This window comes from Eulemur rufifrons, chromosome 17, assembly GCF_041146395.1.
Source record: "Eulemur rufifrons isolate Redbay chromosome 17, OSU_ERuf_1, whole genome shotgun sequence".
Taxonomy (NCBI): Eukaryota; Metazoa; Chordata; class Mammalia; order Primates; family Lemuridae; genus Eulemur; species Eulemur rufifrons.
Genome location: NC_090999.1, coordinates 52,537,497 through 52,561,506, shown reverse-complemented (window position 1 = coordinate 52,561,506; position 24,010 = coordinate 52,537,497). Strand labels below are relative to the sequence as shown.

General features: G+C 40.4%; 2 protein-coding genes across 5 annotated transcripts in view; both read right to left on the bottom strand.

Annotated features, from left to right (window-relative positions):
- The window catches only part of CMYA5 (cardiomyopathy associated 5), an 88,502-nt gene extending 72,399 nt beyond the window's left edge, over positions 1 to 16,103 (bottom strand). The window contains exon 1 of the mRNA XM_069492492.1: positions 15,958 to 16,103. Coding sequence (XP_069348593.1) covers positions 15,958 to 16,103 — 146 coding nt within the window. The remainder of the gene's footprint in view (positions 1 to 15,957) is intronic.
- A 4,638-nt stretch (positions 16,104 to 20,741) lies between these two features.
- The window catches only part of TENT2 (terminal nucleotidyltransferase 2), a 60,981-nt gene continuing 57,712 nt past the window's right edge, over positions 20,742 to 24,010 (bottom strand). For all 4 annotated transcript variants that reach the window (XM_069491947.1, XM_069491948.1, XM_069491950.1 and 1 more), the window contains exons 14-15: positions 22,382 to 22,461; positions 20,742 to 20,893 (exon numbers count right to left, since the gene is read on the bottom strand). In XM_069491947.1, coding sequence (XP_069348048.1) covers positions 20,819 to 20,893; positions 22,382 to 22,461 — 155 coding nt within the window. In that variant the 3' untranslated portion in view covers positions 20,742 to 20,818. The remainder of the gene's footprint in view (positions 20,894 to 22,381; positions 22,462 to 24,010) is intronic.

The following is a 24,010-nucleotide window of genomic DNA, read 5'->3' as shown; positions in this document are numbered from 1 at the left end:
TCTTTTAGCGCATTCGTTTTCTTACAATTACACCTGAGGAAGCAGAATTTGAGGGTCAAAACCAAAGTAATTTTTTCAGGCTTTTTATACATGTTGCCAATTTTCCCTCCAGAAAGTTAGATTAATTTGCGTTCCTATCAGTAGTGTAGACAAGAGCCTCACATTCCTACCCACCCCCTTATCAACACTGGGTACCATATGAGCCCTGCCTGCATAGCTGTTTTTAGAAAATCAGTGTGACTGAGCTGGCTCTTAGTGAGCTCACTCCCTTATATGAAATACAATACGTGAGGTTTCCTGGAATTCTCTGTTGACAGAGTACTCTGATAATTATACCATAATGTTTATTAAATGCTACTTTGTATTATTATAATTGGCATTTACCATGTGTATTCTACTTGACAGTAAGTTTCTTGAGACAGAAATCATCTATCTTAATATCTTATATCTTAATATATACCACAGTGCTAAGTCGATGGGATAGAGATAGAAATAGCATTTTTCACTTCAGAGAGGCCTAGGTTTAAATTCTGGTTTCACTACTCACTCGATGTGCTATCGTCCGAATGTGTCCCTCAAAATTCTTGTTAAAGCTTAATCACCGATGTGATAGTACTAAGAGGTGGGGCCTTTAGCAGGTGATTAAACCATGAGGACAGAGCCTTTATAGACTTGGCAATCTTATAAAAGAGGTTGAAGGGAGTGTCCTAGGCCCTTTTGCCCCTTCTAACATGTGAGGACTCAGCGAGAAGGCACAAGCCTTCACCAGACGCCGAATCTGCAATGCCTTCATCTTGGACTTCCCAGCCTCCAGAACTCTGAGAAATAAATTTCTGTTCTTTATAAATTATCCAGTCTCAGACATTTTGTTATAGCAGTATAGACAGACTAAGACACCATGTGTGCTTGAGCAAATTATTTCCCCTTCACTATTCATTCACTTAGTCAACATCTAGGAGTCTGTATTATCAGTTCCAAAGATAAGTTACACACAGTCCATAAACAAATAGAAAGAAAAAGGAAATCCTTTTTGGTGCCAGACCATTCATAAAGTTCTGCTGACAGAGCTGTTCCAATTACACATTTCAATGGCTGCAGGTACCTCCTCCCTGACCCTCTTCTGGGTCAAAGCTGACAATTATTGCAGTGGGGCTTTAGGACTAATACGTTTTAATGTGACCCTGAAATGTATTTCAAATACTAAGAAAACCTTAACATTTTCTGACAACCTGAACCAAGAAAACTGGAAAAAAGACACTAGTAAGGGAGGTACAGTGCAGATTGGAGTTCACCCCTGGTTTTGATGTACAATTAAAGCAAAAAACAAGAAATTATTTTTGCATAAGGGACTGCCTCCTCACTAAGGGTGCAGGGTGAGGAGTGGTGGCTGGGGAACAGCATTGCTAGAGACGACAATAAGAACCCAAGACCTGCTCAAGTCAGGGGTGCTGGTACATTCTACTGAGGGGAGAGGAAACTGACACTCATCCATGCCCTGCTGTGCCAGGAACATGTGACGTCCTCCTGCCTTCCTATTCTCATCTACCCCCACGTGTACCTGTGAAGCAGGTGGTAGCGCCTACATCTTTCAGAGTCTGAGGCTCAAAGAGGTCAGGTGGTTCTCAACAGTATAGTCTGGAGAACTGCTAGTATGAGATCTTTTACAACTCCAGGAGAGATTCAAAGAAAGTCCAGGACTCTGATTCTTGAGATCAAACTGAGCTCAGTCAAGACCTTTTCAATACCAGCTCCTGGGTGGTCTATGCTAAAGTTGGTATTAGGTCATTGCAGATCTCTGTTCCAGTCCGTAACTCTACATTCAATAGAGTTGAAAATACTTGCAGGGTGTATGGGTGGGAAAGATAAGTTCTTTCAGATCTAAAGCATGTTTTTAAATTTTTTTCTGGTGGCATGTTGTGATGATCAAGGACTAATGGTAGCTTTGGGCTTCCGTATTGGGGCTATTGGTGTCCAAAAGTTCCTGATTGTGGGAAATAAAGCATTTCTGGACATGTGGGGCATGACTCCACTTTCAGAGGGTTCATTTGGCTAGTCCTGAGGAAGGACAAGTGTACAGACAAGGTCTGCAGGAGAAATATTTTAAAAGTTGTTAGAAATGTTAAGAAGGGGTTAAAACATTCTTGATGGCAAGGAACAAACTCCCTCAAGTTGCTTAGAGGGGATTTATTTTAAGGAAATAGACATTTTTCTTAGAATCCAGGGGCCAGAGGTGTGTCCGGGCCTCACAGGGAAGGGGAGACAGGAAAACTGTCAGGAATCAAGGGAGCTCTCTCCCTGATGTGTCAGTGTGGCTCTGGTCTGCCTCTCCTCCCTGCAAGTATTCTCTCTCTCTCTCTCTCCCTCTCCTAAACATGGCTATCCCCAGATGGCACCCTTAGTCCCAGAGTCTACAGAATTGTCTTGGACTTATTAGTTTTTCATTGTAACAGAAAATTATTTCCCAAGGAAATTAAGAGATAAACCAAAAACAAAGGCAGACATTCCTGGCTTTTGGTTTTTTTTCTTGTTTTTCTTTGAGATGGAGTCTTTTGCTCTGTCACCTGGGCTAGAGTGCTGTGGTGTCAGCCTAACTCACAGCAACCTCAAATTCCTGGGCTCAAGTGATTCTCCTGCCTTAGCCTCCGGAGTAGCTGGGATTACAGGCGTGAGCCACCATCCCTGGCTAATTTTTTTCTGTTTTTAGTAGAGACGAGGGTCTCACTCTTGCTCAGGCTGGTCCAGAACTCCAGGGATCCTCCTACCTCGGCCTCCCAGAGTGCTAGGATTACAGGCATGAGCCATCATGCCCAACCCATTCCTGGCTTTTGAAAAAGGTGTTGTATAGCTTTTCCCTCTTCTAATCTCTATATTCCAGAGAATGAAAAGAAGGAGGTAGGAAAAGCAATACAACCTCCCCTCTGGTTGTTGTTGGCATGACTTGCTTTGATGAAGAATGGAGCCTCTCCTGGGTGACAGGATCAGTTCAAACAGCTTTCAGACCCTTGGACGATAGGGTACCTTCACAGAGTTCCAAGCCAGAGGCATTCTTTGTAGGTGCTTTATATTGGGTGGAGATTTTAAGGTTTTAGAAACACACTTGAGTGTGATCCAGCATTCAGACCCTGGTGGAGGTTCTATCCTTTCTCTATGTATTGGGTCATCTCCTTGCCCAACTTCTATACTCCGGGCTCCCTGCCTTGATAGTTTTTATTTAGCATTAAATGCTCTTTTTTTCCCCCTGAATACCATCTCAGACACCAAATTATACTCAGCAATTTTATCTAACGTTCTCCTTTACATTTCAGACAGTTTACAGATGTACCTTTAGAATATTTTTTGAACAACAGAAAAATGAACTATTTAATAATTTTCAAACATAAAGCCAATACTCTATTACAAAATATTGCTGAAAAGACGAAAATTAAGTTGAATAGATCTCCAAGAACTTGAGATCTGTTCCCCAAACTACTCTCTTCTAAAGCTAACTGAATAGAATCTGTGTGGCCATTTTTTTACCAGAGAAGAGAATCTGACACTACTTGAGTCTCCCATTGGCCTGAGTTGGTGCACCATTCTCCAAAGGAGGACTGGCCTGGGTATACAGACTAAATGGATTAGAAGGAACTAACTTTCTGATAATAGCAAACAGTGAAGGGATTTCAAAAGAGCTCTGAAACTCCAAAGCAGAGGTACCAAGGTATGTAGGACAGGTCATGGTAAGACCAAAGTTAAAGATTTGTTTGTTCTTATTGTACATGGGAAGTCTGTGCTAGAATAAACAGCGAATAGTCAGATTCAGCTGATATTTAATGGAAAACCTACTTCAACCTCATATGGTTGTATCTGTTCACTGCTCTATGTTGTATTTGCAATTAAATTTCTTAGGAAAATATTAACATGTTCCATAAATATTAACTAGTTCCATTAATTTCTTCTATTTTTAAATAAAGTGCTGTGTACCCATAGAAAAAACAAAATCTACTGCATCTGTGTTAAATGATCTGAGGATCAGGGAACAAAAGCTGAAGAAAGCATAGCCCAGTGCCCTGTACTGATCTGGTAGACATCTGACATCCTTTTTGACAATCTGGCAACTGATCTTCTTCCCATTTGGCAAATTCCCCACCTTGGGCATCCTGAGGAGCCAGAGGTGACAATGCAGATACTCTCCTAACGATGACCTTCACACGTGTTCCAGACTGACTGGGGAGAGACTGATGAAAGAAATAGATGGTGGAGCTCCTTGTTCTGCCTGGGTTGCAGCTGCTGCACTACTGAGCACGGTACATACTGCGACATCTAGGGCCCCATATCACAGCAACAGTTTCCTCACCAGACAACTTAAAAAAAAATCAGGTTTTATGAGGTATAATTCACATATTATACAATTCACCCATTTAAAGTGTACTATTCAATGGGTTTTCACAGAGTTTGCAACCATCAACACAATTTTAGAACACTTTCTTCACCCCAAAAAGAAATTCCACACTCCTTAAGTATCACCTCCCAATGCCCTCCACATCCCCCTCCCAGCTCTAGGCAACCACTAATCTGCTTCCTATCTCTATAGATGTGCCTATTCTAGACTTTCCATATAAACGGAATCATACAATACGGTCCTTTGTGTCTGGCTTATTTCACTTAGCCTAATGTCTTCAAGGTTCATCTATGTTGTAGCATGTATCAGTACTTCACTCCTTTTTATGGCCAAATAATATTCCATTGTATGACTATACCACACTGTCTATTCATTAGTTTACGAACATTGGAGTTGTTTCCATTTTTTGGCTATTAATATTATGAATAATGTTGCCGTGAACATTCATGTACAAATTTTTATGTGGACACATGTGTTTGTTTCTCCTGGGTATATACCCAGGAGTGGAATTGCTGGATCATATGGTAACTATGTTTAACTGTTCAAAGACCTGCCAGACTTTTTTCTAAAGTGGTCGCACCATTTTACATTCCCATCAGCACTGTATGATAATTCTTATTTTTCTATATCCTCACCAACACTTTTTATTATTCTTTTAAATTATTGCCATCCTAGAAAGTGTGAAGTGGCATCTGATGGTTTTAATTTGCATTTCTCTGATGGCTAATGAGGTTGTCCATCTTTTCATGTGCTCATTGGACATTTGTATGTTTTCTGTGGAGAACTGTCTGTTCAGATCCTTTGCCCACTTTTAAATTGGGTTATTTGTCTTTTTATAATTTAGTTGTAATGATTCATCAGACCAGTTTTGAGGCATGGTTTCTGGAGCTGTTCCTGGATTTTATTTTATTTATTTTTTATTTTATTTTATTTTTTTGAGACAGAGTCTCATTTTGTTGCCCAGGCCAGAGTGAGTGCCGTGGGGTCAGCCTAGCTCACAGCAACCTCAAACTCCTGAGCTCAAAGAATCCTACTGCCTCAGCCTCCCGAGTAGTTGGGACTACAGGCATGCACCACCATGCCCGGCTAATTTTTTCTATATATATTTTCAGCTGTCCATATAATTTCTTTCTATTTTTAGTAGAGATGGGGTCTCGCTCTTGCTCAGACTGGTCTCGAACTCCTGAGCTCAAACAATCCGCCCACCTCAGCCTCCCAGAGTGCTAGGATTACAGGCGTGAGCCACCGCGCCCGGCCCTGGATTTTAAAGACTAGTTATCCACCCATGATTCTGTGAGCCACCAAGTCATTTTTTGCTTAAACTGATCATGGTTAGCTTCTTTTGCAACTCAAAATCCTAAGTGATGAAGATTCTGGAACCCAAGGCAGCACACCTCACCTACAGAAAACAACTTACATAAGGCTGCTTTTCTGGCAAAATGAAACCTGTTCTGTGGCAGTGTTGCTACTAAAGTCTGGGTGTCTGAATTCATGATTCTAAACTGTTAAACTATGCAAACTCAGGCTAAAGAAACTTGCCGGATTGACAAGTGAAAACTGACAGGTTGAGCAGCAAGTATGAACTGGAACAGAAATAAGTAGAAAGAAAATTCTAAGAAATTGTTGCCACTCCTTGCCATTTTCCTTTAAGATGAAATAGACTACTGATTCCAGTAAGTTATTCAGATGATGAGGCCTGATTTTTCTGATGCCAGCAGTCCTCTCTCTGCCTTGGACCTACAGCCACAGTGGCTGCCTCTCCTTGCCCACGTAGGCTGGTGTCCAGGAACAGAATTTTCTTCCAGGGAGTCAAGCGTGGAAATGAAGTAGGGGTCCTGATTCTATCAGATGATTCAACTACACATTTGGTTATCAGGCAACTTCAGTTTATATGTCAACACTACTTACTTTATATATGCTCCCCCTCCCCTTTCTATAGTCCGGATTCTCTAAGGAGTTAGGGAAATAAGAATGTCACTCCCCTGGGAGTTATTAGTGACTGAGGCCCAGGGTTTGGGCCAGCTGTTTTCTGCAGTTTCCTGGGTGATGCCCTAGGCTCTCCTCAGTGAGCAGATAGACCGAGACCCAACTGTAGCACTCAGTCTGCTTTGGGTGCCCTCTCACTCCTCTTGTGAGCACCCACTTTCCACTTTTCCCTTTCTAGGGCCCTCTTCTCCCAGAAGAGTATTCTAGATCATGTATTTGGAAGGATCTGTTCAAAAGTAAATCCGATCTAAAGCAGATGGGTTTAAATAGGTTCAAACTATTTATTAGTCCTCTCAAAGATGTCTGCATTTCTTTAAGTTATTAATCGCTCCCTATTGACTTAGTTTTGCCGGATTCAATGACTAATCCTCAGTTTTCATTCTCTGTGCCCTTTATTAGTTTGGCACCTAGGAAATAGATGATTTGTTAGGAAGGTGATGATAGGAATGGTGTTAAGAGAGAAGGAGCTGAGATCCTGGGGGTGAAAAGTTTTGGTGAAATCCAAGCACTTATTTATTCAACAACCATTTCTTAAACACCTACTGTATACCAGACACTGTGTTCTAGCTATTGGCAATGCAGGAGAGAAGCAGCAAGGCCCGTCCGCTCATGGAGTTTACACTCAGTGGTAGCAATAAACAATAAATAAATCAAAAAATACAATTTCAGACAGTGATAGGTACAATGAAGAGCAATGTGAAATCGTGTATATTGTGATGGTAAAAGGCAGGAAAGGAGTGAACTAAGCCCATTAGGCAGGGTGGTTGAGAAAGGCCTTTTTAGGAAAGGGACATTTGCACTGCAACCTGAATGGAGGATTTGGGGGAGAAACAGACAGGGAGAGCAGACAGTGAGCACAAAGACTGGATGCAGGAACGGGCTTAGCCAGCTGGCTCGAGTGTGGGGAACACACAGAGCCACAGGAGATAAGCTGAGAGAGGTAAGCAGGGGCCAGGTCAGGGTGGCCTTGAAGGCCGCGGTAAAGACTTGGAGAAGTATCTTGCCCCAAATCACACAGCCAGTAAGTGGCAGAGCCAGGATGATAAACCAGGTCTTTTCCATCCTGTCAGGTGGGCTTTTTAAAATTGCAATATAACCTGGTTTATGCCCAAAATGGTGCTGGATGAAAAGGGGATTTATTGAAGCCCTTATCGGAGATCCCAAAACTCTAACAAGAGCCAAAGACATTATCTCACTTCCTTCTCCTCATGCCTCTTGGGTGGGGAAGAACCTAGATATAAAAACTTCAAAGTTTGCTACGCCAAAACTAATATAAATTCTGTCTTTTAAACAGAGGATCTGAATTTTTTATATATTATGGTAAATACCTACTGAAGGTTTATCACATGATCCCAAACAGCATATAAGGAAGTTATTTTGGTGTTACTATCTTTGGCCCTATGAAAATGCAATCACACTGGATTGCCTAATGTCTATTTTTAAACATAAGATCTACATTAGCAAACTTAATATAGCTAAAGTGCTGGTCAAGATTAGCTACTGTGTAGATTTTCTGCATCTTTTATGCTTTTGCTTTTTAAAAAGTTTGAAGTAAATTGAAATAATTATTTTAAAATAGTAAAATTATAGTCAAATAAAAAAGAAAGAAATTGGCTAATAAAGAACAGATGTGGGAAGCTGGGCACAGTAGTGTGCACCTGTAGTCCCAGCTACTGGGGAGGCTGAGGCAGGAGGACCCCTTGAGCCCAGGAGTTTGAGGCTGCAGTGAGCTACGATGGTGCCACTGCACTCCAACCTGGGCTACAGAGTGAGATCCTGTCCCTAAAAAAAAGAAAAGAAAAGAAAAGAAAAAAGAACCAGATGTGTGCATTTTATATATGTTTATTATATCACCTTGAGATAAAAACTGAACTCATAAGCATTCCTGCACTGGCCCTGCCATTAGACTGGGGTTAGAATCCTAACTAGCACACTTACCAACTTTTTGAAATTAGGTAAATTACTCAATATCGCTAAGCCTGCATTTTTCTCTTCCATAAAATGAGGATGAAAACAATGCCTATGCCATGGAGCTATTGTAAAAACAACTCCCTGGGTGGGGAACCTGTGGCCTCAAGGCCACATGTGGCCCTCCAGATCCCCAAGTGCGGCCCCTTGACCAAATCCAAACCTCACAGAGCAAATCCCTTTATTCTGTAAAATCTGGATTCACTCAAGGATCCAGAAGGCAGAAGACCACTGTTCCTTGAGTAAGTGTTGGTTTCCTTTTCTTCTCTGAGCTTCTGTTTATTCACTCATCAGAAGCATAAGAGATTCAGGGAGACGACACCTAAGGTCCCTTCTAGGTAAGTGTTAGCAGCAGCCAGGCTCTCCTGCCGGACTCCCACCACAGGACAGTGAAGCCAGTTGCTGTAGGTAGATGGAGAAAGACTAACAAGGAGGACCCAGAGTGACAGAAAACTCCAAGGAGAATGAATTCGGAGGCTTCAGGGACTGGGGCTTGAAGGGCCAGGGTCCTAGTAGACCCCTACCTCAGCTCCTAGGACCAATTCATTTTACCAATGCATTTGCTTTAACTAATTACTTGTGAGATTATTTGTTAATGTCTTCCCTCCCCAGAGGCTAACTCTGAAGATTACGACCTTTACCTATTTGGTTCACTCTGAGGTTACATTGCCTGGCACACAGTAGTGTTACCTAGCCACATAATAATGTTGAATGAATAAGCCCATTTTCTTACGGTAGATACATTCCTTTACATGGAAAAAATTGTTTATTTACAATCCATAATTTTAAGTGCCTTAGTGAAATCAGCCATTATGAGGAAATCTGTGGTAAATGTAAATTTCGTTTTTAAAAATTTTTCTGATTGATAAAAATTGTATATATTCATGGTGTACAACAGTGAATGTAAATTTCTCTTTAGCATGTGGATTTTTCTTTAAAGAGAAGCATACTCAAGTGAAGAAAACATCGTAACAGCTCCATGAGAGGGCTTTGAGCATTTAGAGTTTGGTAGTCTGAATAGTAGCATCAATTAACCTTCCCACATATCTTGGACATAGCAGATTAGGATGTGAAATTTTGGAATTGAATCTACTCCAGTTGCCTTAATACAGGACTCTTCTCTGGGCAAAATGCAAAGCCTATTCTTATCCTTCCATCTATGATCTGGCTCAAGGGTCAGTCTAGGGGCAGCATTCTGACAAGTCACAGAAAGTGGGGATAGTGACCGCAGACATCTTAATTGAACAATCCTTCAGTACTTATCACTGTCCCCTCCAAGCTCCTGTATTTCCAGAGTCACTGGGCATTGTCAATCCCTGGTAATGAATGGTCAACAACCAATGAAATCTCACCTGACCTAACAGGTTTAACATCCCAACTAACCCTGCTTCTTGAAGAAGTCTGGATGACTTGACATTTACTCACTCACTCACTCATTCATTCATTTATTCACATCATTCACTTATTCATTCAACAAATATTCTCAACCCTGGAAAATCCTGATTCTGGATGATAAAAATAAAGCTTAGACAGAGCAGCAATTAGTAGCACAAGAGCTGGAACCAGGAACTAAAGGAATGCCTAACCACAGCTTGTACCTGGAATACCTTTCTGCCCAGCTTCAGTGTCATTCTACAAAATCTAAATCCCATTTTAGGAAGAAGGTCTTTTCCCTGTTCCTTTGTTAATATCCTTAGTGCACTGCTCATGCCATTATATTGGAGTTAACTGCTTCCCCTCGCCAGACTGGGAGCTTCTTGAGAGAAACAACTGCCATCCAGTCATCTTTATGTGCCTGGTATCTAGCACAAGGCCTGGCATACAGAGCAGTTCTCTGGATTCCAATGAAGCTAACAGATTTCTAGGTATTATCAGGCCTGTGTTGTCTAATATGGTAGCCACTAGCCACATGTGGTTAGATAGGGTGAACTGATATGTGCTAAAAGTACACACATCAAATTTCAAAGATCTAGTACAAAATAATGTAAAATATATCAATAATTTTTACACTGATTACATGTGGAAATGATAATACTTTGGATAATGGGTTAAATAAAATAATTATTAATTACACCTGTCTCTTTTTACTTTTTTAAATGTGGCTACTAGAAAATTTCAAATTACATATGTGGCTCACATTATATTTCTATTGGATAATGCTGGACTAAATCAAAGATCATTTTCATGTACAAACCACATCCAGTTTCTCGTACCTGATTCGCTAAGTTTTCTTGGTAGGAAGGGGAATTTGGTTATAATGTCTGAATGGAGTCAAGGCTTCATTTAAACCTGTGCTCAGAATATACAGGGAATACGAAATTTTTTTTTTTTTTTTGTAAAATTCTATCAGTCAGATGTCCTACCCCTTAGTAGGTTTGCTGTTTTAAAGAAAAAAATAAATAATCCCAACTCCTGCTGTATTCCTGTGTGTTGAGTCAAAGTCTTAACAAGGGCATGTACTCCTCGTGCAGCCAACACTTAAATAGCTCTTCAGTTTCTGGCTTCAAGTGCCCCTGTTTTATCTTCTCTCCTCCCTCAGCCTCTGGCATCCTGAGCACTCACCCCTCCCATGCCCAGCTCTTTCCACTGACCTCAGAAGAGGACTGGCTCAAATAACACACTTGTCAAAACACCTAGGTAAGCACATCGGTGGGAGACACCATATAAATAGATATATGGACACAGAGTGCTCTGTACTGATAACAAAAACCATTTACAAACTCCCTTCACCTTCCAAAAGGTTTGTCTCCTACAATGATTAGTAAAATGTGAATGTCACCCACAATTTTAATTGTCAGCTTAAACAGACTTATATTTTATACAGGCACTGGCAAAGCTGCAATGGAAGGTGATTTTTAAGTTTTGGGTACTGCTGTGGCCAAAATCCTCTGAGCTTAAAGAAAGAAATTAAAATTGACCAACAGAGGATGATCCAAAATAAAAATGCTGGCCGGGCGCGGTGGCTCACGCCTGTAATCCTAGCACTCTGGGAGGCCGAGGCGGGTGGATCGCTCAAGGTCAGGAGTTCGAGACCAGCCTGAGCAAGAGCGAGACCCCGTCTCTACTAAAAATAGAAAGAAATTATATGGACAATTAAAATATATATAGAAAAAATTAGCCGGGCATGGTGGCGCGTGCCTGTAGTCCCAGCTACTCGGGAGGCTGAGGCAGTAGGATCGCTTGAGCCCAGGAGTCTGAGGTTGCTGTGAGCTAGGTTGACGCCATGGCACTCACTCTAGCCCGGGCAACAAAGTGAGACTCTGTCTCAAAAAAAAAAAAAAAAAAAAAAAAAAACAAAATAAAAATGCTGAAAAGTTTCTCAGGGATCCGTGGGAAAGGCTGAAAGAGCTGGGTTTTTTTGGTCTACAGTCAGAAAAATACAAAAGTAACAAGTTCTATTTACATAACATATCTCTCTCCTGCAGGAAACCATGAGTTTGAAACATTCAGCACAGTGCTTGGCACATGGTAAGTGTTCAGAAAAATATTATTGCAGTTAAATGAAAATATGAATGTGTAGGTGCTTATTACTTAATCTAATACTGCAATCGTCATATTTTTCTTGTTTTTATCTTTAAATACTGACTGGTGTAGTAGACATGGCTGCCTGTTTTACCCAGAATAAAATTCGAAGTCCTTACCATGGCCCACAAAGGCCATGATCTGCAACCCACCTATCTCGAAAGCAAGCTCTGACCACTATCCCGCTTGCTTGCTCTGTGCCAGCAACCTGACCTCCTTGTGCTCCTCAAACAGGCCACACATTCCTGCCTCTGTGCCTTGCACATGCCCTTCCCTTCGCCTAGAACATTCATTCCTTCAGTCTCTGCTCAAGTGTCACCTCATCAGAGAGGCTTTCTTCACCACCCTATCTAAAATAGCAAATCACTTTATTCCGTTGTATTTGTCCTCATATAACTTATTTCCTCCTGACATATTATATATTTGTTTTGTCTCCCAAAACTGGAAAATCAGTTTTAGGAGGGTAGAGACTTTGTTTTGTTCACTGCTATATCTCTCGTGCCTAGGAAGTGCCTAGCACAGGAGTGCAATAAATATCTGTTGAATGACTAAATTAATGAACATTAGATTGGAGTCCAGACACCTGGGGTCTACTCCTAATTTTGCTAAATAGTTGTGTGACTTTGAACAAATGTCCCCTAACAGTTTCTGAATGTGTTAAAGGATTGGTTGGGGATGGATGTTTTTGTTAAAGGATGGTTGGGAATAGATGTTTCTAAAAGCCTCTCCCAGCTCCAAAATCCTGTGGGTTTTATAGATCATGCTCTTGTATAAGGTTTTAACAACAATAAACCTTTTTTGATAGCCATAAACTACAAGCCCTCTGGGGAATTTAATTATGATTCAAAACCCTGCTCCAATGGTGAAGCCTTTTCCAACCCTTCCAAGTAGTATGGATCCCAGGAACTTCTCCCTTCTTCGAGGTGCTTCATGCAGACCTTTTCTTCCTTAAAGCTCCTCTAATAGCTAATGACATAATTATGTTTTGCTCTTTCTCCACCTAGAATATGAACACCTTGAAGTCAGTAATAGATTCTTGGTGATTTTTGTGTCCGCAGCACCTTGCATAGTCCGGGGTGGATAGTAGGCACTCCATGAATATTTAGTGAATGAATGAATGAACAGAGGTAAGCCAAAATGGAATAGGGTCATTATTCATGCTGAAAACTGAGACCATCACTCTCCCCTCATTGATGAATGGTGGGCACAAGGTAGAGCTTTGCTGCTGATGATAATTCATCTGAAAGAATATAAGAAACTAAAACTTATTGGGAACCTCCTAAGAGCCAAGAAGTCCTACACATGTTCATTTATTCAATCCTTATGACAATCTTATGAATTAGGAATTATTACTATTATTTTACAGAGGAGAAAATTGGGCTCAAAGAAGATGGAATATGCTCATGATAGAACAGCTAATAGGATTCATACCCAGACCTCTTTATTTTTTATTTATTTTTTTGAGACAGAGTCTCACTCTGTTGCCCAGGCTAGAGTGCCATGGCATCAGCCTAGCTCACAGCAACCTCAAACTCCTGGGCTCAAGCGATCCTCCTGCCTCAGCCTCCCAAATAGCTGGGACAACAGGCACACGCCACCATGCCCGGCTAATTTTTTCTATTTTTAGTTGTTTGGCTAATTTCTTTCTATTTATAGTAGAGACGGGGTCTCGCTCTTGCTCAGGGTGGTCTCAAACTCCTGAGCTCAAACGATCCCCCTGCCTCAGCATCCCTGAGTGCTAGGATTACAGGCATGAGCCATCACCCCCGGCCCATACCCAGACCTCTTGATGCCATATGCCATATTCATATCACTGAATGATATTTCAGAAGAGTGTTCTCAGACCCAACATAAGTATTGGTACATGTATATGATGAGCTTTCCTGCACTATAAAAGTATTGGTGTACACAGACCTAGGTTCATACCTTGGTTCTCACATTTACTTGCCTTATAGCCTCAGAAAATTATATGAAGCCTCAGTTTCTTCATCTGTAACTGAACAATTGCCTCATAGCATTCCTGAGAGGATTTAAAATGAGACAACATGTAAACACTTAATTGTTTGTATGTGGCATAGGGTGAGCCACTTTTAACTGTAAAACTTTCAAGGAAGTACCAAGAAGGGGTAAAGAATGATGATACATCATTCTCACCTTTCATTCATTAGAGAATGGTCCAAGTTCTCACCTTTAGTCTCAGAAGAAAATAGAGCTTTAGACCACGTTTGTAAACTCATGCACAACAAAGTGGCTGGATTCCTGACAACACTCTGAGGTAGGAGTGATTTGGGGACTCCCATTTCCCCTAAGAGTCCCACTCCACTGACCCCCCTCAGGGTCTAGCCCCAGCCACAATCCCCTTTCCCACGGCCCCCACCACGGTCCAAGCCCTAGATAGCTCCTTTCTTTCTGCTACTGCCTCCCTAACGCAAACCCCCAGAAATTCAACGTAAGAACACCAGTCTGTCATTCCAAATCCTGTTCAGTTTTACTGACTCCTTGTTACCCATGTCATCAAATCAAAAATAAAAAAATTGATGTTTTTTCAAGGCATCCATCACCTCTTCCTATGCCCTCATGTTTCTATCCGCTCTACTCATTCCGACCTCTGTCCCTGGTGTCCACCGCCTGCAGTCAGAGCAGGCCGAAGTTTACTGCAGATAAATCATATCTTCACCTGAACGTCTTGACTTTTGTCAAAGGGCAACGCAACCCCAAAGTGGTGCTTTGAATCGTCAGCTGCTCACATTTTAGTGTAAATGAGTTTTCAGATTCTCTTGGGAGTAAATTTTGGTTGGGCAAGGATATGAGCCACTAAGGGTAAAAGATGATAAAGGCTGGGGTTGACAGACTTCCCCTTCTCAAGACTGCCAGGAATCACAGGTCCCCTACCCCGTTCCACTTCCCATGATGCCTCCTGCTCTGCTCTTCCTTTCTGCAGCTCTTGCCGCTACTTCAGGGCAGTCCCAGCTCTACACTTTCTCTTCTGACTTCCACAGTACCCATGGTCTGTCCTTCCCTCCACTTTTAATTTATTTAGCATACAGTCTTAGACTCCCCATATTTCTTCCTAACTTTTTCCACAAAGTCCTTGAGGGCAGAGACTGTGCCTGTTGCCTTGGTAGTTGCTTGGTACACACGTGATAGATATTTAAGACTTGTCTGACTGGCTGTCCACCCTAGTCAATGCCACTCTATGGGCTACTTCTTCAACCTCAGCTCTGCTAGCTTTGCTTGGGTAAGATGGGCATTCTGAAATGGCACACATCCATCTGTCCCCGTCAAAGACTCTCCACTGATACGAACAGACTTAAGAAGAGATATCACTGACTTGACACACGCTCAGGAAAAAAACAAAAACCCACTCTCAAAGAGAACAAGTGAAGGTAGACGCAAATCTGAAAAAAGAGGTGATTTCTACTCTTCTCATTTTAGGGCCATCTTAAAGGAAGGTAGGGAGGGTGAGAGATCGAAGGGTGGGAGACTCACACTCACATTCACGGAAATGTTGACATTTGGGACCAGGAAAAAAGAAGCAGGATTTTAAGTACAGGGCCCACTGAAACTCGTGCTTCTTGAAACTCACGTTCTTCTCCAAAGAACTTGTGGCCTTTTATGCCAAAATAAGGCCCCATTATAGGAACCTAGCGCAGAGCCAGGCCCCCAGGAGACAGCCATTCCCTGGAAGGTACCAGAGCGGCCCTCTCTGCCTCCGCTCCACGCCCTCGTCCGCTAGCTCAGGCTCTCAAGATTGTTCCTGTGCCTTGGGCCAGACGTAAGCGCTCCAGCACATTTGTGCAGTTAGGCAGGACCCTAAATTAATCCCCAGGAATAAACAAGAGCAGCAAGTCACAAGGAGCTGGGGGGCGGGGATGATGAGCTTTGCTGCAGGCGGGCCTGTCACTCCAAGCTGACAGCAAGCACCTTCGCCTTGAAGTTCTTTAAAAAGGCAGCGCACTCCAGACAAAACGCTTAGCTCGAGGGAAATGAACCCTAGAGGTTGAAAAGCTAAAGCAAAGAAGAAAGGGAGCACCTGCCCCCGGCAGCACTTCCAGGCCCTGCGCGGCGGGGCGCTGAGGGCCGAGGAGAGAGGCTCGCGCTACCTGGCGTCCGGCTCCTCCTCCGACTCCGCCGCCGTCTCGTCCTCCTCGCCCTCCGACTCCTCGGTCTCCAGCCCCCGAATCGCCTCCTCGTCCCCGTCGGAGCCGAGGAAGCTCTCGGTAGCGTGGTTGCTGTCGCTGCTCGCCATCGCGCCTCTCCGGGGCCGGAGCCGGAGCCGAGCCGAGCCGCCCGCGCCGCGCCTGGTGTTCTCCCTCTGACTGCTCTGGCCCGGCCCTGCCTCCCCTGCCGGGCGGCTCGGGTTCCCACGCCCCGGGCTGGCGAACGCGGCGACTTTAAATAGCAGGCGTCAAAATGTTTCGCCACCGGGCTTCTGGGGCCCGGGCTCAGCTTCTCTCCGCGCGCCTGCCAACTTCCCCCAGCCCTCTCCCGCCCCAGTTCTGGCCCATCCCCGGCGGGCCTTCTGGGCAACTGGAGATCACTTTAAGGGGCGCGGGCTTCGGCTGCACCATGGGATTCAAAGGAGGAAAGGCACCCTAGCCCCGCAGTCTTTCCTCCGGAGTCAGTGTAGCAGGTTTTATGTTTTGAGCTTAACTACTTGATGGGCCCTTTATCCCACCAAACAACTACGTCCTGAGCAGAGCACTTACTGGTATCAGGCAGTCAGAAGAACTCACTTTCATCACCTCATTTCTGCGGTGGTACCCGTAGCAGGTTTTACTGTAGTGCCTGTTCTTAGAGGAGGAAACTGAGAGGCTCAGAAGAACTCCAGTAAGCTTGCTGAAGGTCTCACTGCTAGCAAAGCCACCCAATGGGAAACAAAGCTAGGTCTGCCCTATTCAAATGCCCAACTTTGAACCACCTCAGCATTGGCTCCCTTTGTATTTGCAAGTCAATAAATGGTGTATTCTCTTCCTCAGAGGCCCCTGATTGTTCAGCCAGGAAACTTTATCTCCACTCATCTTAAACTTTAAGGAGGAACAGTTTTCCCCACATTAGCCAAAGGCTCCATTTTGTCTGACACTTGGCCCAAAGGCCCCAGACTTTCTCTGGATGTATCAAACCGGTGCCTAAAACCCCTCAATGACTTCCCATTGCTCAAGGACTAAAGGCAGATACCCTTAGGAAGATAAGTGTTGCCTAACAAGTCACATTTTACCCATCTGGTGTCTTTAAGTTAGGGGTTCCCAACATTGTATCAAATTACTCCACTGTGTCTCTTTTACACAATTCCTTCTGCCTGAAAGGTTCTTCCCATCTTTATTTACCTGGCTCCCCATCGGTCAAGATTACCACCTTTCTCTGAAATCCCCAGGTTAAACTCAAGTACCCCTCTTCTAGGTTCTCAGTCATCCTACATTCAAACCCTGTTTATATCTCTTTCTTCAGTAGACTTTGTAAATTTATTACTCATCTTTGTCCCACCATCCCCAACTCTTACATGCCTATAAACCAGCAAAGTACCTAGCATGTAGCAGGTAACTTGTAATGAATGCTCCCTGAAGCACCAGACCTGATGAGTACATACAAGTAAAGGTATCTTTACAATACATAACGATCTTCATTTCATGAGAATGATTTTATGGCTAGAACAGTGAACTTTATTTTTAATTACACAGCCGATCCTATTCACAGAGTTGTTAAGTATGATGAATGTAGGTTGGGTATTATTCACCAGTTACACTAGCTTGTAGGCATAGGTCTACAGGCAGCAAACTGTAGATAGTTCAGACAGTACAGAAGCATCAGCTAGTGGGGCATAAGAAGTGAAAACAGCAGAGTCCAGCCTTCCAGGGTTCACTAAACCAGGTTTAACATCAGCAATATTTATTCTCTTAACACCAGCTAGGCTTTTTCCATTAATAATCCCAAATGACCTTGCCCACACAGAACAAAAAGAATTCAATCACAGCTATGGGAAATCTGTTAAACACTAATCAAAACTATAGGTAGCCATTCTATATTTCTTCCATTTAACTAAAAATTTCTTAGGAACACTAAAGTCTACAAGATTTATTTGCAAAAATCCTAGTTTGAATCAATACAAAATTTATAACTGTAGTGCAGATTGCACATTTTTAAAACTAACACAACTTTGAGTAACAACATATGCAAATACAGGTGGCCCTCTGTATCTGTGGGTTCTGAATCTATGCATTCAACCAGCGAAGGATGGAAAATACTTAAGGGGAGGGGGTTGTTGCATCTATACGTGAATAGACTTGTTTTCTTGTCATTATCCCCTAAACAATACAGTGTAACAACTATTTACATAGCATTTACACTGTATTAGGTATAAGTAATCTAGAGATGATTTAAAGTATATGGCAGTATACTTTAAATGCAAATACTTTATCTTTTTATATAAGGGACTGAACATCTGTGGATTTTGGTATCTGCAGGGATAGGGGTTGGGAGTCTCCTGGAACCAATCCCCCATGTATACCAAGGGACAACTGTATATAGAAATAGGCCAGACATGGGGGCTCACACCTGGATGGCTTGAGCCCAGGAGTTTGAGACCAGCCTGGGCAACATAGCGAGACTCCATTTCTGCAAAAATAATTTTAAAAATTAGCCAGGTGTGGTGCAATATGCCTGTAATCACTGCACTCCAGCCTGAGAGACAGAGCCAGAAAGCAAAATCCAAGAAAGAAAGGAAAGAAAGGAAGGGGGCAGGGGGAAGAGAAGGAAGGAAGGAAGGGAGGGAAGAAAAGAAGAGAAGGGAAGGGAAGGGAGGGGAGGGGAGGGGAGGGGAGGGGAGAAGGAAAGAAGGAACAGAGAGAAGGAAAAGAAAAAGATCAACACAAATAGAAAATAAAGAATTTAGAATTCACCACACAATTAAATGAGATTGAAAATAAATGTCTAAAAAATTTTTTCATATGTTAACAGCCCACTTATCTGACATATATGAACCTTCATAAGGTGCATAATTTTAGGCTTCAGTCGACTGATTTAGAATTGAATCTAAATGTAAGTTTAGTAACTTCTTGATCTATTTGTTATAGTAAAACAGCTTAAAAGAAGCAGTAGCAAGGGTGGATCACTGAAAGCTGAGAAAACAGTGGCAGTGAAGGAGTCTCTGGGGCTTTATTAGGAAACGTCCTAATACTATAGTGGCAGAGTGCCCTACACACCCATCCCTGAGAGTTGCACAGCATTAATGAATAGTTCTATGACTACTGTTTATAACGATTACCCAGAATATTAATTCTACTCAATATATTCTGATAAAGAACTACAGAGTATATAATACATTTTAAGAAAATGAATATAAAAAGCTGAAGTGCATTGAAAGTGTTACACATCAGTAACCTAAAAAATTCAACTATGTGGAAAGCTTCATTTCTAATAAGGCCAGAGAAATAAGTCTTGATGTAGTTAGCTGGCTTACCCAAAAATGAACTTGATTCCAAGATTCTCTGTAATCCCTAAATAATCAAGTATAATAATTAGATTCAGTTCAGTTCTAGATAACTACAGCCTCAATCTCATCTCAAAAGTAAAGACTTTCACAGAAAAAAAAAGCACCTCAACAATTTCTGTATATAAACTTTATTCCATTTGACATCATACAAAAATTTAAACAAGAAAATCAAAATGTGGACCTTTTACAAGTCAAAGAAAAGCAAAAGTTTTAGCATCTGAATTGTTCTGCAAAAAAAAAAAAAAACATTAGAGGTACAAACTGTACTACAGCAGGTCTAAAAGAAGTTGTACATAGTCCTTTTGAAAAAGTTAAAACTGTTTTCAAGATTACTTTTTATATTTAAATTTACAGGTACTGACCAATTTACAAATATTTACATAAGTCAAAAACAACCTTAACAAACACTGTAGTTTTAGCAGCCACCACTATGTCTTTCATGTGGAAAAGAAATACTGAAAAAGATAATTTTACAAATATTAAGCTTTTATTTATAATAATTTTATTGTGTCTTATCTAAAACATTTTGTAGCGGCTTACTGCCTAAAAATTCCAGTTTAGATTATAATCCTATAATTGTACACAGAAAAAAAATCTGACACTACAAACAGGATATAATCCTAACTCTGACCTTTCAGTTTGTTATTTCATGTCACAAGGAAAATAGAGCAGGAAAATGGGAAGTAAAGCAAAAGTGCACATTGCACTAAGCTATCAGAAAGCACAAGAGACTTAATCTATTCAAAATGTCTACACTGAACTGATTCTTTAAAACAATTCACTAACTGCTGTAATAGTTAAGTGCTCCTATTACTACAGTGCAAAATGTATTGTTGTTTCAATACAAAATTTAAAGCAATCTCAAGAGTACATCAAAAGCATGGGAGTATTAACGAAATGCTAATATAAACACACCCAAAGCCTCAGTCTATCCCAGTGAGTCAAGTGAAGACTGAAGGCAATTGTCCAGTATTTCATGATTTTGCAGTGATTTCACTGAAATAAGAGATTTCATTTTGCTTCAAGTAACTGAATAACTGACTTGAATCTTCACTTTACTAGGACAGACTAAGACTACCGTAGATTATACTTTAAGCATGTATGAATTAGATCCTTTCCAAAATTCCACTCATCACTATAGCATGTGATACAATTAACTGAAGTTATATCAAAAACCTTTTATTTGTTCAGGTAATTTCTCAAAATATATTTATCTGATCTTCTGAAAATTCATGCCATAATAATACTAATCATCAATGTAAACATTTTCAAAAATACAATTTTAAATCAAAGGGTTTTATTAGGAAATGTCATAATAAAATATGCAATCTTTATATAAGTATGTCTTTTTAAAAATAAAACATGAAAACAAGAAGAACAATGAAAAAGAAACCTTGATGGAGGTAAACAAAATGCATTATAACGTAACTATTATTCTTTATTTCTTGGAAGAAGTATTAAGAAATAGAGGCCAGTTATCTTTTCAGGATAGCAGTTCTTAAAGGTAGTATACTGTTCAAATCTCGTTTGTTTTTCAACCTGTGCCATGACTGGGAGAGAAAGAAAAATCATTCTTAAAACCTAAAATATATGCAGAATAAAAGACTGAAACAATTTAAAAGAATGCTAACAATGGTTCTCTCTAGGTGATAAAATTTTTGATAATTTTTTTCTTCTTTGAGTTTTTACTTCCCAAGTTTTTAACACAATAAAATCATTGTTTTTGTCATCAGAAATGAAAATGTTATTTAAAAACTCTATACCTGTGTGGTTCCAATTCATTAATAAAGAAATGGGCACATAGGTGGTACAAAAAGATACAATTGACAATATGAACATTTATTCACAGATTAAATAATTTCATCTAAAATAGCAAAGTAATCAAAACAAAACCTTTGGATTTGAGAAGAAATGGGAGGATTATCTGATTGACTGTCCTGCATCTTTACCAGCTTTTTCAATTAAAAATATTACTTATGAAGGAGAGAGTAAACCTATAATAAGGCACTTTACGCCTCTGTAAAAGAGCAGTGAATAGAATTTATAAGGAAAAGAAAAGAAACTGAAATTCCTGTTCACAAGCTAAAAAACATAGCTCACTACTTGGTGGCTGCACATCTTTGTATTCCATTCTCACTTCAGTTACTCAGTTGACTAAAAGTATTGGGTTTATAGCTATACAATCCTAAATGAAAGCTCACCCATCAGTAAGATCAGCAACGCAGCAATGATATTTCTGAGTTCTCAATTTTATCTAATAGACAAGAATACTGCCTCTTGGATATTTTTTTTAAATCCAAAGAAATTCTGCAGGACAAAATTTCAATTCTGGTTGGCACATTAAGAAAGCCTAATTTGAAGGTTAGCTTTTAATGTAATGCTTGCATTTTAAATTACCATTAAAATAAAGTCCACTTGCATGTCAGATAATGAAAAAAATATGCCCCTAAAATGATCTTCACAGTTCTCTGATCTTTTTCTTCTATGAAGTTTTCCCTCCTCTATGTCTCATAGTACATATTTCTATCAATGCATTTCTACACTGTATTGTGGAATTCCTTGAAGACAGGGACCATATCTAGCAACACCACTGATGAAATAAATTTATACTATGGACAAACATACAGTTTTTCTAACTTTTTAAAATATAAACAAAGATAAATGCCACTCTAATTCCTGTGACAGTGGGGAATACAGAAGAAAAAGCATGGATAGACATCATCTCCTTCTAAAACTACAATAAACTCCTCAATATTTTAAGGAAGAAAAAAGTCCATTAGGTTTTATTCATTCATTTTGAGAGTTTAATAAGCTCATTATGAAAATGTTTATTTCCAAGAAAGTCAAAGCAATGTGAATGAAAACAGAGCCAGATCTCTCTGAAGAAAAATTCAAGTAATAAATCCCCTATTGTGCTACTTTAATGGCTTCACAACACAGAAACCAGAACTATTCCAACCTAGTACATACATATTTTTCCATTTTTAAAGCATGCTAGTCTACTGACATTTTTAGAGTTAATCTGATGCATTGTTTACCTTTAAAAATTGATCCTTGATCATGTCAAACTTCTGCTTTTCATGCACAGCTCTGGCTGTATTTGTTCCATCAAAAGGTTCTGCAATGTTAAATGCACATGTAAAGAAAAACTTATTAAAATGAGAGCTTCAGTTTCTTTTGTTAGATTCAGCTATATGAAATTGCAAATATGTGACAGGTTTTGGCCTACTCTTTATTAGATTTATGCATATAGAAAAGTTTAATATAGGTATGAACTGTCTAATAAGGTAGATAGAATTCAAGGGAAAGGATGACTGAAAATGAATGTCATTAGCATAGGTATGTTAAGCTTAAATCATAAAAGTGGATGAAATTCCTGAAAAATTATAGAGGGTCAGGACCTACCCTTGGGGAAACAGAAATGTTAAAGAAAAAAGTTATCAAAAAGAATAAAAGCACTATATCCAAAAGAAGTGGTCAATGTCAAATATCACAGAGAAGTAATCTTAAATTTAATTTTAATTTAAAAGCTGATTTGTTCAGCAGAAGGGACAATAACCTTTGAAAGTGGAAGTTCAATACTGTAGAAAATAGTAGACAGTGCAAGGAGATGTGAGTGGATGGTTTAGACAAGGATACAGAACAATAACCTGTATGAGAAATTTGGCACAGGAAGAAAAACAGAATAGCAAACAAAGAAGACAGGAAGAAAACAAAGGAACAGTTTTTATGCGTGTGTGTCTCCAACTTATCTACCTTCCACATCTGCATCCCCATCTTGCTCACCCTTCACCCACAAGATAAGAGTCCATATACAGAGATAGAAAGGAAGAAACCAGAAGAGGATAAGGAAACTGAGGATAACAATGAGTAGAGGATAATTAAAGGTATTAGGAGTGAGATGGGATGACTAAAATAATGTCAGTAGTAGGTAAAAATTATTAGAGATTAAGAATTTTGGCACTGAAGAGAGAAGAAAAAAAATATTTACAAGAACTAATAGGATCAAGAGTATCTTTCAAGGATGAGAAGACCTATGTATGCCTTAAAACTGAAAGGGAGGGACTGGAGAGACAAAGAATGAAGTTGCTGGAAAGAAGAAAGGTAACGGAGGGGAAAGACCTGGAAAAAGTGTGAAAGAATAGGAAATCTGATAGAGAGGTTAATTTTAGATCTGTCATATATTATAAGTAGGCCCATAAGTTTAAAAATTCCTTTTGTTTATTTATGTTTTATTGCTGACAAAGGCTATTTTTAAAAGGAGTTTACTGTCACGATATTGTGGGTTTTTTCTTTAATGAATAAGGCCATATGCCAAATTGTATCAGATTGCATCATTCATAGCACTTTGCAATAATGTTTAATATTCAAAAGAACACAAGTAACTTAAGTAATATATATCCACTGTACAATTTATTAGCAAACAAAACACCAAAGCAAGAGATGTAATTTCATATTCACAAACTCTTAAGATGCTGCATATAATCCAAGATCAAAATATCCTAAATCTGGCCGGGCGCGGTGGCTCACGCCTGTAATCCTAGCACTCTGGGAGGCCGAGGTGGGCGGATCGTTTGAGCTCAGGAGTTCGAGACCAGCCTGAGCAAGAGCGAGACCCCATCTCTACTAAAAATAGAAAGAAATTATATGGACAGCTAAAAATATAT